Consider the following 19,641-nt stretch of genomic DNA (forward strand, 5'->3'; position numbering starts at 1 on the left):
ATTGTTACTTTTATCTCTATAGTAAAGATAACATTACTTATAAAGCAAAAGAACGTTTTCCACCCAATTTGAGAGAATTTTTTTATATATTTTTTACAGGTTGAACCTTCACTAAGAAAAGTCTGGTTGTAAGAGTTTAAGTAGTGAAAATGCAAAATGTACGAGAACAAACTTTTGATTTGACAGAAACTAGGGCTTCTGTAAAAGAAACAAAGTGAAAAAGGGAAAATCACACGCTCAATATTAGAGGATGTGTTGGGGAGTAACTTAGTTCGGGTCTTAAACATTTTTCCTTTACTCTCCACATTTCTTTCACTGTAATTTGTGTTTTTTGAGAAAGCCGGATGTTCACTTTTTTTTTTGTTAAACTAAATCGCATAAATTAAAGCAAAATGTTATTACAATAACTATTAACTTTTTTTTTTTTTATGAAAAAAACAATAACTATTAACTTGACATGGGCTAAAGCAAAGAAAAAGGTGTCTTCTCTTTCCTTCTTGGCTTAGACAGTGCACTTTATTATTTGAACATACATAAAGTAAAGCAAAGTCAAACAATTGTTAATTATAGCAGAGAGATGGGGACATAAGAGAAACTAACATTTGTAAGAAGGTGATTTGTAGTGACACTTCATAGATTATATGACACATAATCTAAATTTTGACTACATAGGAGTTGAAATTTTATCATTTTCTTTTTTTGTTGAAAGAAGTTGAAATTTTATCTACTCCAGAGAAGGTAAAAAATAAGGATTTGAATATTGCTTTAACAATTCCACATTTAAAGGTACAAAATCAAACATTTGGCAAGGTGGGTTTCACATCATTTGACATTAACACTTTTTTAATATAATTTTTTATTCTTGTAAGTCACAATAAATGAAGTAGGCATTTTGGTGCGCAAGAGTTTAGTGGGAATATTTGAACTCTTTTCTTTTAGTTTATGTTGTTGGGTTCCAAACAATTTGATTCTTTGTTTGGTAACTACCCATTCTCTAAATTTTCTTTAAATCTATATAACAAATCAACTAGATTTTTTTTTTCAGTACTATAATACCTAAATTACAGCTATTTTCTCAAAAGTTATTTTTACTAATCTAAAAGTTACAATGCATGCATTTTTTTTTTAAAATTTTGTAGTGCATATAATTACAACTCTTCTATAAGAGCATCTCCAATGCAAGACTCAATCTTAAAATCTTAAGTGTCACCTAGGATTTTAGAGTTTTTTTTGAGAAAAAACATCTCCAATGCAAAACTTAATTGAGATCTTAAGATGATGTGGAAGTATTAAGAGCATCTCCAGTGCAAAACTCAAAAGAAACTCTAAAAATCCTACGTGTCGATATTCAAATGTCAATCTCTAATTTTTCTCTTTCCTATTTGTCAAGATTGAGATCTTCAATTCGAAGGACTTCTCCAATGCAACACTCTAAAACTCCAAAAATTGCTTATGTGACATTTTTTCTTTTCATTAAAATATATGAAAATGTTGAGTTGGCATTTAGGGATATCTCAAGAGGACACTATAGAAACGGAGTGTCCTCTTGAGATATCTCCATTCCACCCTCGACACGTCATTTCGGAGATTTGAATTGAGTTTTGCATTGGAGATGAATTTTAAGATAAAAATTCTAAAAGTCCTACGTGGAGTTAAGTTTGTGGCCATCAACCTGAAAACCAATTGGCAATGAGTGGAGAGGACCTATACTTTATATTCTTGGTTGCTAGTTACCCATTATCCCATGTGGGACTATTCTCATTTGGCTTTGAGTTGGATGGCCACAAACTTAACATAGTATCACAGCTAGGCCCACATGTGACAGGCTTAAAAACCACACGTGTTCCACGTCCCCCGTAAAGAAAAAAACACACGTGTTAGGCTCAAAGAACGCCACACGTGAGGGGGTGTGGAGAATAGTCCCACATGGGAGAATGGGTAACTAGCAACCAAGAATATAATGTCTAGGTCTTCTCCACTCAATGCCAATTCGTTTTGAGTTGGATGACCACAAACTTAACACGTGGAACTCCGAGTTTCTAAGATTGAGATTTGCATTGGAGATGCATTAAGTTTTAAGATGCCTCAACTAGAAACTCTATTTTTGAGATCTCTTTTGAGAGTCTTAAGTGTCCTAGTCATCAAATTAATTTCTGGACCAATAAAAATCCTTTCTTTCTCAATCACTTTTTCCTATTAAATGTATGCGTGACATGTGTATCTATTAGAGTTTTTTAGAGTGTTGCATTGGAGAAGGACTTGAATTAGAGATACTCAAGTTAGCCACATAGGAAAGAGAATCTCAATTGAGACTCAACACATAAGCCAAATAGAGTTTTTTTTTTTAAGTTTAGCATTGGAGATCGCTCTAAACTCCCTTGTTTCTCTTTCTTATCTCATAACTTCAATTTTATAAATTTATCACAATTCTTTATGCCATGAATTTCTTCACCTTTATATTTAGAAATTTTAATCAAATAGGTCAAAATAATATTGAAAATAATTAAAAAAATATAAATATTTCATAATTGTTATTCAAGCTAAAAAGTATACAAAGACCAAAATACCCTTTTGTTATTTTGTATAAATAATTCTTTTATTATTTTTTCTTTAAACTTTGAATTTATATATTTTTTCTGGAGATGTCAGATTTCTATGAAATTTATATATTTAGAAAAGATTCTTCCTTAGCTTTCTAACAAGATTCACTTTCAGTACCTTTATTTAACAAAAAGGATTCTTCATTAGCTTTTCTGTAAATTGGATATGCAAAATGTAAGTTGCAAACTAACCCGTTTGCAACTTTTGCAGAATGTAATCCCAGGTTGCAAATTTTACAAACTCAATTTGCAAATGATAAAAAAACGAAGTTTCTTCTTCAAATTTAAAATTTTTCCTATTCTTCGTCATCAAGTAAATTTAGATTTCAGATTTGGGTGCGCATAATCATCTACATCATCATTAACATCAAATTTATCGTTAACATCAGATTCATCATCATCAAAGTTAGGGTATCAGTTTTAAGAAAGAGAGAGAGAAAAATAATTTCTTCAGAGTCATCATCATCACAAAACAACAGTAGGTGTGATTACAACAACCATCGATCTGAACCAAAAGAAAACATCTGAGTCCGTGAAGCAACTAAAAGGATTAATCCAGAGACTAATCAACAACTTTCTTTCTCTCTCTAGAACAGATGGGAGAACATCTCGACCAAAACCAAACCTCGAAAACAATAAGTGATCAAAGGGAAGGACACTATACATGACCATGTTGATATAGTGACCTAAGAAGAACCGAATCAAATAGGCTAGTTGAACAACTGAACCAGTTGCCATTCCCTCGATTCCATAACTTATGATATTAGTTTTGTGTGCACAAGGAAGAAGAAGAAAAATTAGTAATAACTAGATCACAAACCCTAACTCTTCTGCAATAGTAACCTTTAGGTTTCATCTCTTTCATGGTTTCATTCGGAAAAGATAAAACAGGAGAAGATCTGAAAAGACATAGAAGTAGACGATAAGAGAACAAGGGGAAGAAGAATCGAGAAGAAGAAAAAAACCCTAAACTTTTTTGAGTTTCTTGAGAGAGAACATGATTCTAATATACAAGGTATTTTGGGAACCAAACAATAAGAAAATGACCTGAATAATAATTATCAATATTATTTTAAACTTAACCTAATATTACCAATAATTTTTTGGTAACTTCTACTTAATATAAAATATCTAGGTATTTTAAGTTATTATGATAATATCCTACATATTAAAACAGGTCAGTCGGTTACATGAGGGATAAGTCTAGCCGTTTATTTTTATTAGGAGTTTGACAGATACCACTAAACACGTATTTCTTTCCCTACAAAAGGAGTTTGACAGATACCTACAATAACTACTACACACGTATTTCTTTCCCTACTCACGATTTTCTATCACGAATTTTTTATGAGTTGGTTAGTATCTCTTTCCTATTTATTCTCCCTTATCTTCTTTATTTTCTTTCCAAAATCGACATCATCTTAATTTCGTACTCATTGTTCTTTGTGTTTTCATATCCAGAGAGTTCTTCTTAGGAATTTTGATTTAATTGTCATCTCCGACGTTAGCCAAGAGGGATCTATCGCATTCGTAGGACGCGGTGGAAACCTAGTATGATAATTTTTTACCCACACAACCATTTTCGTATTTTATCGGTATTAAAAATCTTTTTTTTGAGAAATCAACGATAATCTACGTTAGTCGTTACAAGACATTGATACATCATGAGATCTGATAAGCACGATAACCGCCTAAGTTAAACCAAAAAATGAAAGAGGACTAAAGCCCGACAAATTTATAATATTGTTTGTACTTTTTATAACCCAAATTCAATAACCATGGATTCCACTTCTTATGGGAATCAAACCTGGGACCTCTACGGTTTGGAGTTTATGTCAACACTATCAACTACTTGGGCAACCAAGTGTTGACATATTACCAATCTTTTTAGGGAGGGTTTGATATCTATAAAAAAATAGTTTGCTTATGATTTGAAGCCATGAAGGGAATCCAACTCCCAATAGTTTCTTTTCTAATTCTTTATCGTATGTTTATTGTTGTTAATTCTAGGTTGCTAATTATGAGTTTCATTACATGAATGAGAAATCAATGATGAAACGAATAATGCATCGAACAAAATTAATATGCCGGAGGCATTGACTATACTCTGATTTATGTATATTTGTGCTTGAGTTGGCAATAAAATTCGTCCATTTTTCTATTTTGTTTTCCACATAATTAATAATAGTGGCTCGTGAACACGTTGACCTTGCAACTAAAAGGCAACGCGGGTGCTTCATGACCCATGATAGGTTGTGTCGTGTCCACACACCGTATGCTGGCCCAACGGGTTGTGGCATTTTTGGAATTTGGAGTTCTGATACTCGTTTAGACGCGACCTATCACCCATGCGACAGAAGGATACAAGTTGTTCCATGCGTGGCTGTGACACAACAAAGGACCAACATGGGAACGTTACAGTCTGCACCATTCTAGGAATAACACATTTTGTGCCACGCTAGACACGAAACTATTGTTCCACCTATTATTGCTCGGTTCAGATACATATATTGTTGGTTGGTTCGTGTTGAAAAAAAAAGAATGACACAAGAAAAACACTTATCATCTTTTCTTCTTTAATTATTGGGTTATTTCCCAAATGACCTCCTACTTTATGACCAATTTCCCACGTAGCCCTATACTTTATAAAAAATACTCAGATAACTCCTCTTTTCCGTTACCGTCACATGTCTGTCAATTTTTTTCTCTCCTCCATCTCATTACCTTTATCTACCACGTCATCTCTCTTGTCACCTCATCATCTTCTCCGATAAGGTCGCCGAAAATTTTGACCGGCCAACGAACTTATTGAAGAAGATGATGAGGTGACGAGAGAGAGATGACGTGGCTGAGAGAGGTGATGAGAGAGAGAAAAAAATTTAACTGATATGTGACGATAACGGAAGAAAGAGACCATTTAGGTATTTTTATTAAAGTAGGGGACTACGCAGGAAGCTGGTCGTAAAGTAGGGGGCCATTTGGGAAATAACCTTTAATTATTTGGGACATTAGATGTAAACCAAAAAAAATACAAGCATCCAAAAACATTGAAGAATGGGCTTAATTGAAGTACAACCCAAAGGTTGGGTGTTAATAGTATTAATCATAATATATAAAAAAAATCCCATTACATCTTAAAAGAGATTATAATCTTCTCCACAAATGAGGATATTTTTGAAAAATCTTTTGATTTTACTAGACAATTATCATTTTTAAGAACGTCACGTGGTCAAGATTGTGGTTGACGATTAAGGTTCGGTGAAAATTTTTAGTCTAGACCTTTTTGAGCGAGCAAAAAAATTATTTATACACGAAGTAATAAACAAAAAATGAAGTAATTTAACTATGAAAAAACAATCTATCGTTGATGAATAAGAGTTTGACGTATGAATTTGCTACAAAATCGGCCTTACGTTTTTCTAAGTAATGCTTCTCTGATTTACTAAAGTTTTTATTTGTCGAAAGTATTATTTGAAATTTAGAAAATAATTTTTTAGGATAAAGACTCAAATATAAGTTTTTTTTGCTCGTGCGGAAAAAGTTAAATGAGGAAATCAATTTTTTACATGAAAATAATAATATTTTTATGAGATAATCGAATGACACAGGGCAATGAGAAGATTAACTCTCTCATTCTCCATGTGAAGTATCCAAAATTAGGGTTTTTGGAGTTTGTTTTGTCAATGACACTATTTTAAATCACGATTTAGAGTAACAAATTTGAGAAAGATAAAGATTAGTTAGAAAGATTTGGAGAGATAAACATAAGTGGTGTTTTGAAGGGGTGGAAGAGAAACAAAGGGGGATTTCCAAGAGACAAATACAAAGATGCTAACAATTCTTGGTTGTAATGGTTATCAAGTCCATTTTCGTTCACTACCTCTCCAGTTTAAGATGTTACGGCATCATACTCATTTAAGTATGTTGAGCAATAAAAGAAAAAGAAAACAAAGATTTGTGGGAGTCACGAGAAAAATAAGAGAGATCGCGACTTGCAAAGGAGAGAAAGAGAGGAGATGAGAGAGACCGAAGAGACGACGTTTGCAAGGAAAAAAATATTAATGTGTTGTTTGTTTTGTACATACTATGCCAAGTGAATTATTAGATTATCAAAATGTAGGAAATTAAAGCAACACATGATAAATATGAAACTCAAAGTATACCCAAATGTATTTATTCAAATTCTTAATTAAGATTAGAAGAAAAAGAAAGTGAATAACTAATGGTGACACTCGAACTGAATACCTCTCACGTGAAATCTAATGAGCTAGCTAATTAGAGCATCTCCAATGGGACACTCAAACTCTAAATCTAGAGTGTCACTTAGAATTTTTAGAGATTTTGTTAAAAACTCTTCTCTAATGGGACACTCTACTAGATACTCTATGATGATGTGAAACAATTATTAATAGAAACTCTCAAGAGAGACGCTCTAAAATTAGAGTGTCTCTTTGAGACTCTCTAAGTGTTACTTTAAAATTCCAAACAATAGAAACCATTGTTTTTAACTACTTTTTCTCAATTGAATTGAAGAGTGGACATGTGCATTGAGTAGAGGTATTTTAGAAATCTCCATTGGATACAATTTTTTTTTTGTAAGAGTGTCTCTAAGAGCATCTCCAATGGGACACTTAGAGTGCCACATGATTTTTGGAGTTTTTGTTAAAAAACCATCTCCAATGGAACACTTTGTTAGACACTCTATTATGAGGTGGACACATTTATTATAAAGTGTCTAGAGAGAGAAACTCTAAAATTAGAGTGTCTCTTTGAGACTCTCTAAGTGTCACTTTTAAATTTAAACCAATAGAAATTTTTTCTTTTCAACTACTTTTTACATATTCAATTTAAGAGTGACATGTGTAGGGCTGGGAAAACGGTCCGAGACCCCGGGGTCCGGCCCGTTCGGCCCGGACCGTTAGAGCCCGCTGCCCGTAGCCACTCCGAGCCGGGCTAACCCGGCCCGATGAATCGGGCTTATTGGGCCGGGCTCGGTCATAACCTCTAATCCGAGTCCCGGCCCGTTATACCCGTCCGTTACCCGAGCCCGATGAAGTCCGCCCGAAAAGCCCGTCCGCTACCCGAGCCCGAGAACCCGCGACCTGCGTGGAATTAGATCCAATAGCTGAGATAGGGTATCTCTTAAATTAGAGATCAACCGTTGGATCTAAACCCATCCCTTCATCTCTTATAAAACCCCTTCATCTCAAACACAAACCCTAATCCCTCTCACTATCTCTGCGCCTCTCTCTCTCTCTCTGCGCCTCTCCCTCTCTCTGCGCCTCTCCCTCTCTAACTCAAACAGAAACTTCACTTAACCCTAACTTCACTTAACCCCTTCATCTCAAATGTTGAAGTTCTTGATGGTGATCTTCTCGGGCAAGCAGTAGTTCTTGATTATGTTTGGTGGGGAAAACCCTATTTTGGGTTGTTTTTGGTTGTTGAAGCAAATTCGAGTTTGGTGGAAAAACCCTAACTTTGGGTTGTTGAAGCAAATCAGGGTTTGGTGGAAATGCCCTAATTTGGGTTGTTGATGATTTGTGCAAGTTCGAGTGGGTCTGTAGCTTTTTTTTTATTCCTTTTATTTACTTGCTTTCTTTCATTGTTCATAAAATTAGAAAGGGTTTGGATTTTTTTTTTTTTGAAATCGAATTTAAGATCTTTTGTTTAAGCTCAATAATGGCGAAATGGGTATAGAGGGAAGAGGGCGATTTTGTTGTTGCTGGAGTTGTGATTGTTGATGATGATACAGGACTTGTTGATGATGTCTATGTTGGAACTTGAAAAATTAGGGTTTTACTTGTTGATGATGTCTGTGTTGTGATTGTTGATGATGTTTTTTTTACCCTCACTATTAAAGAGAATTGTTTATTGAAAACTTAAAAAATTAGGGTTTTTTTTTAGTTGTAAATGAATTGTGAAAGAATTTGGAACTTAGGGTTTTACTTGTTTTATTTTACTAAATTTTTTTACTGAAATTACCCGAGCCCGTCCGGCCCGCGTCCGATGTAGCCCGCTCGGGCAGTCGGGCTCGGACGGGCTACGGGCACTGATATTGGGACTTCTGTCCGGCCCGATCCGCCCGACTTCCTATCGCGGGCTCGGCTTATCCGAGCCCGATCCGCCCGAGTCCGGCTCATAGTTGCCCGAGCCCGTCCGAACCCGCCCGATTCCCACCCCTAGACATGTGTATTAAGTAGAGAGATTTTAGAGATCTCCATTGGAGACCAAAAAATTTAGAGTGTCTCTATATTGAGACTTAGAAAAGTGAATCTTTATGTGACACTTGACAATTAGACTTTAGAGTTTTTGTTAGAGTGTCGCATTGGAGATGCCCTTTAGGAAAGAGAATTTTAATTGACACTTGACAACTAGATTTTTAGAGTGTTTGTTAGAGTGTTCCATTGGAGATGCTCTTAAGCAGCGATTTTGCTAGTTTTTGCGTTTCAACGCCGAACAGAATGTAAAACATAAATAATAATAAATAACCCTACAAAAATAAACCCCTTGTAGTGGTGGGTTCGGGTGGTCGTGGTACGGTTATGATTGTATGTGGTGACTATCATAAGATATGGAGGCACAAGTATGGTGATGGAGATATGGTGATGGAGATATAGTCGTGGTTGTTGTGATAGGACAACAAAAAATATGATTGTGCAAAAATGGTTGCAGATGTATAAGAGTGGAGATATACATAGTGGGAGGGCCATTTTTTCCTCACAATTTCTTTTGTTCACATCTTCACGGTAGACATACAATTTGAACATTCACGTGCAGAAGCCTCGTATAGTTTATAGGGTCCCGCTAGATGCTGCCCTACTATCTCACGCCACGAAAAAGAAATTAAAACAAACAGGGGACAAGATTAGGAAAGACAGAACTTTAAAAAGTGAGGGTAAAATTGGAAATAAATTTAAGGATGGGGCGGTTGGACAATAAGGCAGAGGGTTAGTTTGGGAAACAATAAAAGTAAGAAAAAAAGATCACAAATGCCGAAGCAACCTAATCCGGGCTTCTTTTTAGAGAGAGAAAATAGGCAATATATATAGTTATATTTCTCTTTCTCTCTCTATTACACACAGAGATAGAACTAGAGAGAGAAAGAGAAAGTGTTGTTTGTTGTTGTAGAGAGAGAAAAAAGAGGAAGAAGTGAGGAGAAGAAGTACAGGAAACCCTAACCCTAGAAACCAGTTTCTTCTCCATCTCTTCTACTTTTGTAAACATCAGTAAGGTCTTCACTTTGTTCTTCCTTCACTCTATTCCTTCTTAAAACATATTTATCAGATCAGAAGGAGCTCATCTGGTTCGTCATTTTAGCCGCTAGATCTTCAAATCGAGCTCCGAAGTAGTCAGTTTCATCCTCATTTTCGTTTTGACTGCTTGATTTCTTCCTCCTTGGATCTCTGTGTTGAGGAATTTGGGCTTTTTCAGAACAGAGGAACACAGATAGTAAGTCCGTCTTGTATTTTGTTGTTTTGTCAGATCTTCGTTGTTGAGTGATGGTTTCAGCTGGTAGTTCATGTTCATTTTGTTAGTGAACTTAGGGTTTTTTCTGTTGTTCCTTCGTTTAGATCTTCGGTACAGGAATAGTTCATCATTTTAGACGAAGAGACCAAAGATTCATTTTGCTGTTCTATTTCACTCATCGGTTTCTGTATCTACTTTCTTTCTCTCTTTGTAGTCTGTTTGATATCTTTAGATCTTTGCGCTGGATCGGTTAGGGATACCGGGAACTATGTCTTCCTTAAGTAGGGAACTGGTGTTCTTAATTTTACAGTTCTTGGACGAAGAGAAGTTCAAGGAAGCAGTTCACAAGTAAGTGCTTTTGATTCCAAACTCTATTTTTTCCATATTGTTATTTGCCTTGGGAATGAACTAGACAAGTTTCTCCCAATTTTAAGTTATTTCCCAGCTTCTTATTTAGTTAAATATGTAATTTTCCAATGTTAGATTGGAACAAGAGTCAGGGTTTTACTTCAACATGAAACACTTTGAGGATCAAGTTCAGGCTGGTGAATGGGATGAGGTTGAGAGATATTTAGGTGGGTTTACAAAGGTTGAAGATAATCGTTACTCAATGAAAATATTCTTCGAGATAAGGAAACAGAAGTATTTGGAAGCTCTTGATCGTCAGGATCGAGCAAAGGCTGTTGAGATTCTTGTCAAGGATCTTAAAGTTTTCGCTTCCTTTAATGAAGAACTTTTCAAAGAGATCACTCAATTGCTCACACTTGAGAATTTTAGGTATGTTGCTCTGTAGAATTGAGTGGGAACTATAATTTTGTATGTTCATTTTTAGTTACTTATATACTTTTCCACTGGATATGTATCGTCTAATCAGGCAAAACGAGCAGCTCTCGAAGTATGGAGATACCAAATCAGCTCGAAATATAATGCTAATGGAGCTTAAAAAGCTTATTGAAGCAAACCCTTTGTTTCGTGACAAACTTACATTCCCGCCCTTCAAAACCGCGCGATTGCGAACCTTGATAAATCAAAGGTTGATATTTGCAAGTTTTTTTTCGTCTATACCTGATTGTTTCACTTGGGTATAATTGTATTCTTTAAAGTATTGGTTGGTTTTGCTACATTTATTTCACGTCCTGGCTTTTTAGAAACCTAGATTATGTCTGCTTCTATGTACTTGGATATATCTTTTAACTGTTCATTTTGGGCATTTCCAGTCTTAATTGGCAGCATCAGCTATGCAAGAATCCTCGTCCAAATCCTGACATCAAAACTCTTTTTACTGATCATACCTGTGCTACTAACAATGGAGCTCGTCCACCTCCTCCTTCAAATACCCCTCCTTTGGGGCCTATTCCAAAAGCTGGAACATTTCCTCCTATTGGTGCTCATAGTGTGAGTGAACATATGTCTCCCCTCATGCGTTGCCAGTGTTCTGTAGCACAAATTAAATATTTTGAAAACAGTTACATATTTTGAACTCTGAAGTCATTTTTCTATTCTGCAGCCATTCCAGCCTCCTTCTGCTAGTGCTATTGCTGGGTGGATGTCGAATTCCAACCCTTCGTTACCACATGGTGCTGTGGCAGCAGGTCCTCCTGGTCTCGTACAGCCGCCTAATGCAGGTAGTCTGGTCTTGTAGCCCTTGAATTATGACTCGAGTCTTTTTCCCTATCTTTCTGGCGATTAAATTTAGTTGTTGGGTGCTTTTGTAGCCTTTTAACAAGCGAGATCTTATGTTGTAATCTTTACAGTTCAATTCTTAAAGCTGCATCCAAGAACCCCACCTGGTGCTCCAGGTATGGAATACCAGTCAGCCGAGTCTGACCACCTAATGAAGCGTATGCGCACTGGGCCATCTGATGAGGTGCGGACCACTCAATCACCATATGTTTAGTTTTCTTAAAGTTATGTTTATGTCTATTGTAACTATTCCATGTACTTGTGTTGTTTTTTCTATTCTACATATTCGGACTGCTCAATGTGATCTTTATAGGTGTCTTTTTCTGGCGTGGCACATCCCTCCAATGTTTATTCTCAAGATGACCTTCCTAAAGTTGTTGTAAGGACCCTTAACCAAGGATCTAACGTTATGAGCATGGATTTCCATCCTCAGCAACAAACCATTCTCCTAGGTTAATCTTCAACAAACAATTCATATTTATATTAAAATCTTGGGAACCACACTTATTTTGAATTCCAAATCTGTGATTCTAACTTGAAAAAAATTCTTTTCTGGATTTGATTCGTAATCTCTAGTTGGGACAAATGTTGGCGATATTGCTATCTGGGAAGTTGGATCTCGGGAGAGACTAGCACATAAGAATTTCAAGGTCTGGGACATCTCTACTTGTTCAATGCCATTGCAGGTAAATTTCTTTCATCTCATTGCCTTAAACTGCCTTCAATAGGAATATCCACCGTCATTCTTTGGTCTCAGATAGAAATTGTAAAATCTTCAAGACTTCATTTATTGTACATTTCTAATTTAACGGATCAATTTTTTTAATTTTCAGTCAGCATTGATGAAAGATGCCACAATATGTGTCAATAGATGTGTTTGGGGTCCAGATGGATCAATACTCGGTATGGGCTAACTCTTCTATTGCTGCTACTAAGGAAATACAGCTTCTCTTCTACTTAATGAATGTGCATGACCGGTATCGTTAATCCGTTTTGCTATATGTAGGTGTTGCCTTTTCTAAACATCTTATTCAAACATATGCTTATAGTCCAACTGGTGAACTACGACAACATTTGGAGGTAAGATGTGATACCCTATACCCCCTCCCTGAAAAGGAAAACAATTGAGAAATTGCTGATCTCCCTTGCCTTTGTTGACTCTCTTTGTGTTGCAGATTGATGCTCATATTGGTGGCGTAAACGATATTGCATTTGCTCATCCCAACAAGCAACTCTGTATTGTCACATGTGGCGATGACAAGACGATTAAGGTACACGTGCCTTAGATGAAAATATTATGTGGTTAACTGTAATTACGCTTTTCCCATTTAATCTCTTTATATAACAGGTCTGGGACAGTGTAGCTGGCCGCAGGCTCCATATATTTGAGGGTCACGAAGCCCCTGTTTACTCTGTCTGCCCTCATTACAAAGAGAATATCCAGGTTTATTTTCTCCTGCAAAATTTACTTAAGATATAACCGCTGATAGAGGGTCGACAAGAGCTCATTTACGCCAACCCAAATTTGTTTAGAATTTCAAACTCATTTTGGCCTCATGTGCAGTTTATTTTCTCCACGGCAATTGATGGGAAGATCAAAGCATGGCTTTACGACTGCTTGGGGTCTAGGGTGGATTATGATGCTCCTGGACTTTGGTGCACCACAATGGCATATAGTGCTGATGGTACCAGGTAAAGTCCACTACCCTGAACAATGAATGAGCAACAAATAGCTTTCAATTCAAATGTTGCTGACTGTTTCCATTGTCGAGATACTTTTGAACATGGATTCAGATGCTCCTAGTTATTCTTCTGTTAGTTTTTTTAATTATTCGTGGTAATACTCAGGTGCCAGGATCCAGGATTACTATTGTTCTTACCTGACCCTTAATACAGATTCCTTTATTTTCTTCTGTTCCTTATTAAACTATTGCTTCTGTCAGGCTCTTCTCTTGTGGAACTAGTAAAGAAGGAGACTCTCATTTAGTTGAGTGGAATGAGAGTGAAGGAGCTATTAAAAGGACATATTCGGGTTTTAGGAAGCGTTCCTTAGGTGTAGTCCAATTCGACACAACAAAGAACCGTTACCTTGCTGCGGGTGACGAGTTTCAGATCAAGTTCTGGGACATGGACAATGTCAATATATTTGCGACTACTGAAGCAGATGGTGGACTGCCTGTTAGTATATAACCTACTGATTTCTTTTCTTGCTAACTTTCGGTTAAATGTTGATGAAACTGTAATAAATATGTATGTACTACTTGCAGGCGAGCCCTAAGCTTAGATTCAACAAGGAAGGATCACTGTTGGCAGTCACTACCAGTGACAACGGAGTCAAAATCTTAGCCAACACTGATGGGCAACGGTTGATAAGGATGCTGGAGAGCAGGACGTTTGAGGGTTCCCGAGCCCCTTCTGATTCAATGAACATAAAGGTTATCATTTTAGTGTTTGTTTGTACTAAAGTATTATAGCTCCAGCTTCTTGCTCTTGTGTTATTTTGTTAAGTTCGGTATCTTCTTGGCCTTCTGTTACAGCCATCAATTGTTAATGCACTTGGTCCTGTAGCAAGTGTTTCTACATCTCAGCCACCTGCCTTGGAACGTTCTGATAGAATTCCTCCTGTTTCATCCACAAGTGGACTTGTAAGTTGCTATTCTATCTCTTTAAGTTATTTTTTAATGTCTTCAAAGGAAAAAAAGATAGAAAATAAACTTTACCTAGAGCTGAACTTATCTTCCTGAACAAAATTGCAGGCTAGTATGGATGCCAGCAGGACACCAGATGTTAAGCCACGCATATCCGAAGATGTTGACAAAATTAAAACCTGGAAATTGCCTGATATTGTTGAACCAGCACAACTAAAGGCGGTACGGTTGCCTGATCCCTTGACGACCGGGAAGGTATGTTCTGGATGAAATTGTAATTGTGGGTTATATCAGACTCAGAACTCTCTCTCTCTCTCTCTCTCCCTCTCCCTCTCTTTCTATTTTGTTCCAAGTTCTGTGTGTTTCAAGAGCATGGTACTCTCAAGTTTATCTAAGGGTTATTTTCATCTTAAGAATCTTCGCATCACGGCTGCAGGTCGTACGGCTGATATACACAAATTCTGGGATTGCAGTATTGGCCCTTTCGTCAAATGCAGTCCATAAACTGTGGAAATGGCAGCGTTCGGAGCGTAATCCTTCTGGAAAGGTGAATTGTTGCTATCTAATTTCTTTCTCCACAATATATTTATTCCTATTTGGATTTTCTTTCTAGTGGCTCTTACCTTCATCTTTTTTTTCCAGTCTACAGCATCTACACCCCCACAGTTGTGGCAGCCTGCAAATGGTACTGTCATGACAAATGACATGAGTGAAACCACCCCACCTGAAGAATCAGCTGCATGCATTGCTCTATCCAAGAATGACTCTTATGTCATGTCTGCCTCTGGAGGGAAGGTCTCTTTGTTCAACATGATGACATTCAAGGTCTGTCCATCTGTACACTACCTTTACTTGTCTGTTTCATTGGGACAAGAGAACCATTATTTCACTTGGCACATTTGGAGCTTCTTTTTTTAACCTTTGGGGTACTGTAGTTGCTCATAGGGACTCGTAGCTTTTTCTTTTGTCTTGGTAAGCTTCTTAAGTTCCTAGACAGTAGAAAACTAGAGTCGTATTCGTCATGGTACTTTGGAAGATTGGTGAAGGGATGAATAAGCCATCTTTAAAGAAACAATGAATTTTAAAATCAATTTTACGGTGCTTACTTACCCTTCTATGTTTCTGGTTGAGGTAAAAAATTGGGTATTCTTCTTCTCTTTTAGGAAATTTGGTCTTAATAGAGAGGTCTTAGTTTCAATTTTGTAAGGGGTTGGTCTTTGTCTGTAAGGGGCTTGACATAGTTGCTATGGATTGGTGTTCTTGTATGTTTGAACACTTGCACATCTTTTCAATGCATACATTTTTTCGCTTTCTAAAACGACAGAATTTATGGACTTCAAATCATTGTCATATCTAATCGTTTGAGATAGGAGATGTGATTTATAGTTGCTCATTGATTCATGGGAATTTGTGTATCAGGTCATGACAACTTTTATGCCCCCACCTCCTGCTGCAACCTTCTTGGCTTTCCACCCTCAAGATAATAATATCATTGCTATAGGAATGGAGGACTCCACCATTCAAATATATAATGTTAGGATTGATGAGGTATATATATCCTCTTTTAGTGAGAAGTAGTTGCAAAAAGTTCTTTATTCAGATGTTTGATTATCTCTTTCGTTGTTCAATCTTGTTATTGTAAGGAAAGTAATTTTTTTTGATTTCCTGTCATTAGGTTAAAACCAAGCTAAAGGGTCATCAGAAAAGAATCACAGGACTTGCATTTTCTCAGGCTTTGAATGTGTTGGTATCTTCAGGGGCTGATGCACAGGTAACTAGCAGCTCATTTTCATAGTAATGAATGCAAGTAAACTATTTTGCCACTAACTGGTATTAAGTATGTGTATCTAGGTAGCCTCAATCACGTTCTCTCTCAGTATTGTAGCTTATACTTATTTTAGTTACTTCTCAATGGCATTTTGTAATTATTTTATGGGTAAAATTGCAGTTGTGTGTATGGAGTATTGATGGATGGGAAAAGAGGAAAGCGAGGTTCATACAGGCACCAGCCGGGCGGTCGGGTCCGCTGGTTGGGGAAACTAAAGTTCAGTTCCACAATGACCAAACACATCTTTTAGTGGTTCATGAAAGCCAAATTGCTGTCTATGACAGCAAACTTGATTGTTTGCGCTCGGTAATTACTTATCCTCATGTATAGTCTCAAATACGAGTCGGTTTTGCAGCTACTTGGGTTCTAGAGTAATTCTCAAAGTTACTTGGAATTGGGCTTGTGCCTGTGTGCTTGTGCTTCAGTTGGGGCTAGACTGTAGCCTGAGCCCAACCACTGCAGTTAAGTTTTTAGAGAGAGGAAGAGTGAGAAAGGCAAGGGTCCGATATCTTGCAATCTTAGGTACATATAGATTTAGTTTATGATGGCTGAGTTACATCTCGGTAGCTCAGGAGAGACTAGGTTTGGCTCGGGTTTGTTCCCAGACAAGCTGGGATTGTGCCCAAATTCCAACTAAGCCACAGTTCTATATCCACTCTACCCCACAATGTCAATTGAAACTTTATCCCTAACTCTCCAAGTAGCTTGATCCTTTATTACTTTTTCCTGATGCATTTTTGAATTTCCGCAGTGGTCTCCAAGAGATTCTCTCTCTGCACCAATCTCTAGTGCAATATATTCATGTGATGGTCTACTTGTGTACGTGGGATTTTGTGATGGTGCTATAGGAGTGTTCGATGCAGATAGTTTGAGGCTGAGGTGTCGAATAGCATCCTCTGCTTACTTACCTCCCTCCAATTCTAGGTATGTTAAAATATATCCTTTCAGTAATACTTATGGACCATGTGCAACTCGTGAGGTTTCGATCGTTGCCTATATATTCTTTCTTTAATACTATTGGGGATCTAATGTTGGGCTTCCAGACAAGACATCCGAGGTTTCACCGCAAGGTTGAACCCTGTTGGGTCTATATCTGTTTTCAGTAATACTGATCCTTCAACCAAATGAGTCCTGATAAACTGTTAAACTCCTACTTGACTCGGGATCGACCAACGACAGAGCTTGAGACAAGGCTGAGTCAAGCCTAGTTACTCAGTCGTGTTAGGGTTGTATGCAAATAAATTTCAAATTTTGATCATTATAATGGCACATTAATTCTTATATAATTTTCATACATATGCTGAATGCCAAGTTAGGTTGGGTTTTATATAATTAAATACATGTTATTCTACATATATGTCACATAATTCTCAAAAATACACTCTCAATTTCATATAAAATAACGGAAGATGGGAAAAGAAGGGATGACGTAAAGAATAAAAGGAATTAAGTGAATTAGGAAGGAAACAAGGGAAGAAGGAAAAAAATAGAGAGAAAATAAAAGATACAGAACGGAAAAAACATCAAACATGAAAGAAGAAAAGAAAAGAAGGGGAATAGTAGTGTAAAACGAAAGTAAATAAAGACAGTAGGAAAAAGGGTGGAGAAGGAAAGAACCTGAAGAGAAAAGAAACAAAAGAAAGAAAAAGAAATAGAAAAAATCGATAAAAAGAAAAATTGGAGGACAAAGAAAAGCAGAAGGGAGAAGAATTTAGGATGAAAATCCAGAAGAAAGAAAAGAAGGAAGTCGAGAGGGAAAACATAGAAAATAACCGAAAAGAACCAAAACAAGAAAATAAGAAAGAAGTTTCACGCAGACTTGGTGGCTCGACGAGTCAGGGTGGCTCTGGCCTCGGCCGAGTTACTGGCCAAACCCTAACTCGGAGACTCAGCCAAGATCGAGTTGGGCTACTCCGAGCCCCAGCCTAGTCCCTAGTTACTCGGCCGAGTCAGCCGAGTCAATATGCTTAGCTGAAGGGAACCTAGGAGGTTTCAGTCGAATGACCCATTTCGCACCTTTTTGAGGAAAGCCAAAAATGCATGCCAGATGAAAGCTCCCGCATTTCAATGGAGCTTCATTCTGCCCCAGTAGAATTAACTGTCTATGTACAAAATGAAGAAGAAAAGAATTGAAATGTTAGAAAAGCTTGTTTCAGTTAATTATGAATCACAAATGTTAGGAAGCTATTGGGTGCGCTGAGTGATTCATTTTCATTTGCAGTGGCGGCAGCAGCAGCAGTAGCAGTGCATATGCAACAGTCATAGCAGCTCACCCATCTGAGTCGAACCAGATTGCACTTGGGATGAGCGATGGTGCAGTTCACGTGGTCGAGCCAAGTGATGCAGAACCAAAGTGGGGTAGTGGTCCACCTCCAACAGCACCGCCACCCCAAGAGAATGGAACAGTATCTTCCTCAAACCCTACAAGCAATCAGCAACAAGAACCCCCTTCCAGATGATACTAATTGGAATCAAATTTCAGAACTAATCTAGCAAAGATATGGTCGGGTTTATAGACAACGAGCTAAGAGTGGGAATGGAGGTAGGTTCTTGAATGTGGTTCTGCTAGATGAGCACACAAGTTACTATTATTTCTCCTTTCTTCTAAATTACCTTAGAAAACAACTTTTTGAATGTTTTATCCCATTGTAAAGTTTTATATATTAGTCTGTTTTTTCTAGGGTTTAGTTTTGGGGGATATAGAAGGTTTATTGTGTAGGATATCATGATATAATATTATGTCTTTGGAGGGAATGTAAATCAACATCTTGGGTTTAGGTGAGGATGATTTCCATGGTTATGAGATAATTTCTTTCGAAAGTTATTTTGTCAAATTTGTGATGGTCTACATGCTAGTAAATAAGGTGCGAGTACTTGTATGACATTGATACAACACGAATACAATACGGAAAACACTGCTTCCATTGAAGTTCGATCTCAGGATCTCATGGACTTCAGAGGGGGTGTCCAACCATTGTGCGAAACGGTGCTCCAAGAGCTCGAGTTGTTCTAGAGAGGGGTCAATATCCAGTCTAGCGGTGTTTGTTTGAGGGCAATGTAACCTTCACTAGAATTACACTCTTGTCTCCTACCTTTTTAAGACATGGACCTTGGGAAACTATTGGGGGCATTATACTGGATTGGACTCTTGTCTCCCACCTTTTTAAGACATGGACCTTAGGACTTAAAAACTATTGGGGGCATTATACTGGACTGGATGTCCATTCATTTGAAGGTTGTAGGGAAATGTTATAGGGTTATTTCCCTAATGGCCCCCTACTTTGTGACCAGCTGCCTAGCCCCTACTTTACAAGAAATGCCCATATGGCCCCCTCCCGTTATAACACCGTTACTCTCTCTCTTCCATTTCTTTTCTCTCTCCTCCGACATGTTTTCTCTCTCTACCACCTCGTTA

General features: G+C 37.2%; 1 protein-coding gene and 1 long non-coding RNA gene across 2 annotated transcripts in view; one reads left to right on the top strand and one right to left on the bottom strand.

Annotated features, from left to right (window-relative positions):
• LOC147544312 (uncharacterized) overlaps window positions 1-19,641 on the bottom strand; it is a 73,521-nt gene that overhangs the window by 37,253 nt on the left and 16,627 nt on the right. The window lies entirely within an intron of this gene.
• Window positions 9,689-19,046, top strand: LOC147544314 (protein TOPLESS-RELATED PROTEIN 2-like). Its single transcript, XM_086638382.1, has 25 exons — window positions 9,689-10,049; window positions 10,282-10,415; window positions 10,551-10,844; window positions 10,942-11,100; window positions 11,285-11,462; window positions 11,575-11,692; window positions 11,822-11,934; window positions 12,064-12,202; window positions 12,327-12,436; window positions 12,584-12,653; window positions 12,757-12,830; window positions 12,926-13,021; window positions 13,099-13,194; window positions 13,315-13,442; window positions 13,694-13,928; window positions 14,018-14,185; window positions 14,288-14,395; window positions 14,507-14,653; window positions 14,835-14,945; window positions 15,041-15,223; window positions 15,818-15,946; window positions 16,074-16,169; window positions 16,347-16,532; window positions 16,978-17,150; window positions 18,448-19,046. The coding sequence occupies exons 2-25, from the start codon at window positions 10,336-10,338 to the stop codon at window positions 18,683-18,685; spliced, it is 3,429 nt and encodes a 1,142-aa protein (XP_086494508.1). The 5' UTR covers window positions 9,689-10,049; window positions 10,282-10,335; the 3' UTR covers window positions 18,686-19,046.

The sequence above is a fragment of the Eschscholzia californica genome, unplaced genomic scaffold (genome assembly GCF_041429995.1).
Source record: "Eschscholzia californica isolate CP2 unplaced genomic scaffold, dmEscCali1.0.p SCAF_4, whole genome shotgun sequence".
Classification (NCBI taxonomy): Eukaryota; Viridiplantae; Streptophyta; class Magnoliopsida; order Ranunculales; family Papaveraceae; genus Eschscholzia; species Eschscholzia californica.

Bases quoted from the DNA above. Each gene is read 5' to 3' on its own strand.
- LOC147544314 (XM_086638382.1), top strand. From the start codon at position 10,336: ATGTCTTCCTTAAGTAGGGAACTGGTGTTCTTAATTTTACAGTTCTTG. The intron at 12,831-12,925 runs GTAAGATGTGAT...TTTGTGTTGCAG, and splicing joins AACTACGACAACATTTGGAG to ATTGATGCTCATATTGGTGG. The intron at 15,224-15,817 runs GTCTGTCCATCT...TTTGTGTATCAG, and splicing joins TCAACATGATGACATTCAAG to GTCATGACAACTTTTATGCC.